Source organism: Montipora foliosa, chromosome 10, assembly GCF_036669935.1.
Source record: "Montipora foliosa isolate CH-2021 chromosome 10, ASM3666993v2, whole genome shotgun sequence".
NCBI classification, from domain to species: domain Eukaryota; kingdom Metazoa; phylum Cnidaria; class Anthozoa; order Scleractinia; family Acroporidae; genus Montipora; species Montipora foliosa.
Genome location: NC_090878.1, coordinates 14,487,569 through 14,494,016, shown reverse-complemented (window position 1 = coordinate 14,494,016; position 6,448 = coordinate 14,487,569). Strand labels below are relative to the sequence as shown.

General features: G+C 37.7%; 1 protein-coding gene across 1 annotated transcript in view; it reads right to left on the bottom strand.

The window, feature by feature from the left end:
- LOC137972547 (DNA-directed RNA polymerases I, II, and III subunit RPABC1-like) overlaps positions 1-6,240 on the bottom strand; it is a 12,455-nt gene extending 6,215 nt beyond the window's left edge. Inside the window, exons 1-6 of the mRNA XM_068819296.1 lie at positions 6,184-6,240; positions 4,935-5,023; positions 2,058-2,119; positions 1,306-1,363; positions 759-840; positions 39-119 (exon numbers count right to left, since the gene is read on the bottom strand). Coding sequence (XP_068675397.1) covers positions 39-119; positions 759-840; positions 1,306-1,363; positions 2,058-2,119; positions 4,935-5,023; positions 6,184-6,240 — 429 coding nt within the window. The remainder of the gene's footprint in view (positions 1-38; positions 120-758; positions 841-1,305; positions 1,364-2,057; positions 2,120-4,934; positions 5,024-6,183) is intronic.
- Between the last annotated feature and the right edge of the window lie 208 nt (positions 6,241-6,448).

Sequence of the window (6,448 nt, the reverse complement as noted above, 5' to 3'; positions counted from 1 at the left end):
AGCAACCTCATAGACACAATAATGCAATTCAATCTCACCTCATGTTCTGTTATGTTAACCATTAGTTCAGCCTCCATAAATTGTTCCAAGATATACTTTGGTGCAAGGTCAACTAATGCCTATCAAAACAACAAGGAATAACTCTTGAGTCCTCAGGGAGGAGAGGGAGTGGGAGAATGAAAGAAGCTGGAAAAGCGGGTGGGGGGGGGGGGGGGGTAGGGGAATGAACCTTTCAGTTTCACTCACATTTATTTGAGCAAAATCTATATTTTGAACTTGATTTATAGATTACATGTACCTTTTGCTTTGTTTTTCTTTAGTTAAATAATATCACCATTTTAGCTTTTTTATACTCCTCTGAGGAGCTTCGTTTTAAAACAGCTTCAGTGCAGTTAAAAATGTTCTCTTTTCCCTGCGAATTCTCTTTACAGTATATGTGCCTCTGACTGGTACAAATAAAACAAAAGTGAGCTAATATTGTTATAAACTGTTCTGTTTCATTGTGTGCTAAGCAGTTTTGCAAACAGTGTTTCATATACATGTAAGTTGTAGAGGCCTATGCCCGCCCGGGCCGGCCTCAGGGCGTCTAAAAAGGTCAAGCTGAGATCAATGCTGATTCCAAGTTGGTCAAACAGATTTGTCAGATAAAGTGCCTGATCAGGAGCGCAATACTTATCTGAAACGCTTGGTTTGTTAACCAGTTTAAGGAGGATTATCACATCACAGGACAAGAAAAAGGGCAAATAAAGTATTGTCACCTGTTTTGCTGATGGGGTCATGCCCATCTGCACTACTATTACTGCTCTGCTAATGTTTTCTTCCTGCATTTTGTTACAATACCTGCAAAAGTCACCAAATGAAATTTAAGACAGAATTCCACTAAAAGGAAAAGATTGCCTAAATGGAAACACCCGTCTGACGAGTGATCAAGTGCTTACATTGTGTACTAAAAAATTGCAAGCAGGAAAGTATGGTATAGTCATCTCACTATTTTAATAGAGGACTTGTGTTGGACAACAAATTTCGATCTACTCAAATTATCTTCTCTGTCACCTCAATATAATCACCAATAACAGTTGTGCACCACAAATATAGTGAAGGAACATTAATGTATTAAAGACATACATTTGAACTGCAGGAATGAAAAAAGTAAGTTTTGAGATCATTGCAGGTATGAACGCTACTTTTGCAGTAATGGAAAGAAAGCCAGAAAGTCAGGCTTTCCTTTCATTACTGCTAAAGCAGCGTTCATGACTGCAATGATCTCAAAACTTACTTGCCACAAATATATGCACAGTAACTCACTGTTTAATTGTCTTTATTCCAACTTTTGGTTCATCCGGAAAAAAGACAAACATCTGATCTGTAGAATAACCAAAGAGCTACAATAGTACAAATGAGTCACACAAAACACAGAGAAATGTGTTTCTTCAACAAACCCTTGTAATTAGTTCTACGAGATATTCAATTTGCACCTACATTCATGTACCTGAGATTACTCTCTTTCAATATTTCAAATACTATATAAACCTTTTTAAAATTTAGCAACACTGTAAAATGCATCAATTTAATTCAAAATAATTATCATAGTTTTTCATTTAAATCCCACTTTACTGTTGTCTTTATTAGTTTTTTATTAGTTAGTTTCATTGTTAGTTTTTCCAGATGAAGAGCCAATTAAGCATTGTATATACTGTAATAGTAATAATAATATCATTATTCACCGGTTTCGGTGAATAACAATAATAACAATATCATTATTATTATTATTAATTATCAATAAACTGGTACCATACAAAGAGAAAGCAGGGCTGATATGAGCAGGCCAGGAGAGTCAGGAAAAGAAAAAGTAATTGCTAAAGATGGCAAAAGCATGCCATTTGCTTGCCAATGGCTTGTATGACCACTGCTTGCATTGACAAGGGTACTTAATATACATGTATTTCCTTCCTTAAAAATTTGGGCACGGAACAAAAACCTGTGAACATGTTGCTGACAAAGGAAATAGAAAGGCAATAGAAATACATGCATTACCACTACAGACAATCCATTCTTACCTGTTGGATCATCATTATGAGCAACCAATATGGACAAATCGCTTCTTGATGGTCTACCCTCACTAAAATGAAATAACGCTACTTAGAAACTGAACAAAAAAATTAATATCATTACAATGATTCATTGACATTTGACAATATTACAGTGTGTTCACTGAAACCGGGGCCATCCAGATCATGAAAACCTATCAGAGGGCAGAGCTGGAACAATAGATTCCAACATTATTTTTCAGATCCAGAGAATCAAATGTCTGGTACAAAACAATGAAACCTTATTCCTTGACTAATGATGCTTTAGTGACGATACACGTAGTTTAGTGACTATTGGGTCAGTTGGTGTAAATTATCTCAGTGGCCCCCGGTTTCAGTGAATGCACCGTAAAAGTGTCCTAATTTACGTGCAGCAGATTTGCACAGTCCTAAAGTACATCTCAATAAAGTTTCATAGAAGCGACACAAGCCTTCACACTGAACACTTATACAAAGAGCTAATCTACATCTATTATCTTATGTCAAAAATTAGTTTTTCAATGTAAACACTTCACCCTGCCAGCTCTGCTGATACCTTCATTGTGTTGAAATAAAAATATTCATTTCAGAGGAAGAATGACATTGAAGAATAGTTTCGTTTGGGTAAGCACAGCAATGAGAGGACTAGAACCCCAAAGCCCCATCCCAGACTCCTGTCACAAGGAAAAATTTGCTCTCTACTCTCCTCCAAAAGGCTTTTCCCCACATACTACAGTTTTCCCTCTCATCGTAAAGTAACATTATTTTGATATGATCTGCAGTCTTCCCGGTTTGTAGAATGATAGTTAACAACTATTCACTGAAGTGGAGGCGGCTGGTTGTGGATATTTATCAAGCTGCAAAGGTGGTGGTGGTGGTATAGTTAAAACAGTGGGACAATATAGCACATTTATTCCTCCAACTATGTATTACAATATTTTGGGGTGCAAATCCAATGGGAGTTTCTCAGAGGTTTGACTTTATTTGAGTAGCCAATCAGAGTGCACATTCAACACTATCCACTGTTTTAGTATATAATAAAATGGGTTAAGACTTAAATTGATTAGTACTTCACAAGGATGGCATATTTGCACCCCTGCATGTTCTCCTATACAGCTTGCACAGGTTAAAAAGGCACCTGATATCATGGCTGGTTTTTGGTGAGGAAGACTGGATAACCCAGAAACAGGTCCAGAACATAGCACCTCATTTAATCACAGGAACCAGTCAGCGAGACCATATTACCCCGGCCAGTTCTTAAGAACCTGCATTGGCTTCCTGTTAGCTAACGTATCACTTCTAAGATTTTACTCTCAACCTATAAAAAATTCTGAATGGCAAATCACCTAGCTATCTTACTTCGCTTATCAGTTTTTATAAACCAGTTCAGTCTTTACGTTCATCCAATCATTTACATTCATTTGTACTTCCACAAGTTCCAAACGTCATGACAGCCACTTATGGTCAAAGACCCTTCTCTTACTGCGCCCCAAAACTATGGAACAGTCTGCCTCACTCTAAAAGTCTGAGACTGTCACTATTCTTAAGAAGAAAGTTAAAACATTTCTTTCTTGCGATTATTTTAACCCTTAGATAGTCATACAATTTTACTAAGTTATTTTTTAGTTACATTATATATATAATTGAGTTGTGGAAATTTCCTTTTTAGCTTCCCACTGTAAGCGCATTGAGAATTTTAAATGCATTGACAAATACTTTGTTATTATTACTATTATATATAATTATTTAAAAGAAAAACATCATCAGAGCAGGGATGAGAATGGCCAAAACTCAGCCTGGCACTCATCTCAATGACCATGATATGTACAATGGCCCGGGAGGGTCACAGTTCAGTTTTAATTTTGCACAGTCCAGTTTTAATTTTATTCACAGTCCAGTTTTAATTTTGTGAGTCATCACCAGTTCTCTTTGGGAGGCAGTGTGGCCCAGTGGTTAGGGCGCTTGCCTTGAGATCCGGAGATCCCGGGTTCAAGACCCGCTCTAACCACTCATTGAATTTGATCCTGGTAGTCCAAAGTTCAACTTCCCAGCTGCACTTGTAAGTAGCCAACTGGTTTGCCTCCGGCCAGTTGGGATTCTTAACAGCTGTTGTTGTTGTTCTGTTCTGTCATTTCGTTGTGTTTCATTGGCCCTGAAAAGCCCCTATGGGGAGCGGTCAATTAAGTACATGTATTGTATTGTATTGTATTGTATTGTATTGTATCTCTTACAGGTGACCGGTACCTGTGCATTGTTTTCAACCCTAACCCTAACTCTAACCCTAAAAGCTAACCTGAGGCCTAAAAGCTTTTGTTTAGGACTAATTAGGCCTAAGGTTAGCTTTTATGAATGTTTAGGATACTTTCTGTATTGGTAAAACAATAACCTGTAAGTGAAAGATATATATATATGAAATACATCATAATTATATTGCACTGCGGGTATGAAATCAAATGAAACCATGTTGTCTCGCAGTGATGAGCGCAAATTTCTATTGCGTCGAGAAGCCTGAAAATTTTTCAGGACTTCAACGGGAGTTGAAGGACTTCAACGGGAGTTGAACGGGACTTCAACGGGAGTTGAAGTCCTGAAAAATTTTCAGGCTTCTCGACGCAATAGAAATTTGCGCTCATCACTGCGAGACAACATGGTATCATTTGAATAACCTGTAACCTGTGAGAGAACTGATGACGACTCACAAAATTAAAACTGGACCGTGAATAAAATTAAAATTGCACTGTGACCCTCCTGGGCCATCGAAGATATGACCTCTGTCCACAATCATAGTATATGGGTCACTCATCCACGTACATGTGTGTATTAACCCTATCCAGCAAGACAAATAGACAACAATGGTTATCACATCACCTTGGTCTATCACCAAACTGTTCCGTAAATTGATCTAAAGTTTGATCTAATTCATCTTGAGTGACAAGGTATCCTCTGTCATGACACATCTAAAACAATCATTGAAATTATTAGCAGTGATTAAGTGTATTTACCTTCCAGGAATGTATTTCACTGGTCCACCAGATATACATGTAGACTCATGCACAGACATTTTTTTGGCTTCTTGTACAATCTCCCCACACCCTCCCCCCATAAATGACCAGTTTTAAAAAAAGTAAGCAGAGTCATCTGCTTGTTTCAAGAGAGGTTCATAGGAAGCTACAAGTGATGAAACCTCAATAATATCAGCTTGGGAGGTGAAGCTACCTATAATTGTAAATTCAAGTTTTTTATCAAGCTAAAAGCATAGACTGCTTTGCAACTGCTTTTGACAGATTATCTTACAACACTTTACAAGACTGAAATTCTTCACAGTAATAGACCCAACTTTAGCAGCCGTGGAATGAAAGCCTGAAAAACTCAGGCTTGAGCAAGATTTAAGCCCATGTCCTTTTGCGATACAGTTGCAGTGATCTACCAATTATTGAGCTGGCATGCCATCTTCGAGCTGGCCATTTTATAACTTCATAATAAACCCTTACAGGATGGAAATATATGTTACCCAGTTCCCATGTGGCTTCAATAATAATTAATAGAGTACCAACGTCAGGCATTCAAAGCCCATTCAATTCTGAATTTCTTTGGCCTTTTCTTTCACTACTGCTAAAATAGTGCTAACGACAAAGATCTTAGATCTCAGTTCAATGTCTTTCTTTTATGCTCATTGGCTCTGGCACATGTTGCAAGGCTCTTCTATCTTAAGAAAGTGACAGCAGCCCAAGAACTCGACACAAGGAAACTGTCAATGTTACCTTCAATCTGCGAGGTGACTATCTACTATAGGGTACAAATCATCCCATGTAGTTGCTACGTAAGCTTACATGTATGAAGACAACTGCAAAAACTAGAGTTATCTCACATTGTAGGTTATTCTGAAGACCTCTGCGTCATTACCTTCTAACTAACGACAAAAACATATCGGTAAAAGCGAAGCATCAACATTTTAGCTTTCTAAACGCATTCATCACAAGCTAGACAGACTTTTTCAAATTTCTCCAATTCAGTACCAGCTGTGAAATATATATGCCGCCATTTTCTTTCAGATTCAGTTTCAATGCACATTCTACTAGTACTGTATTGGTTCCAGACGAAAATGAAAAGAATTTACCTGCATAACAGTCTTTCTGATTTTCCAGAACTTATAAGTTAATTCGGTATCGTCCATTTTGTGCGAAGATACTCAAATCGGGCTAAATTTGAGCACACGACTGCACGAACCGGTGAAACGGAGCCTGCAATGCGAAGTTCAGCAATTAATGTCACGCACCCAGTACGTTATGTAACACACAATGTAAAGGACATGCTGAAGGTGAAAGGTGGGATCCTTGCTGGAAAAGGTATATGAGTGTTTTACTTTGTAGTAACATTAACAA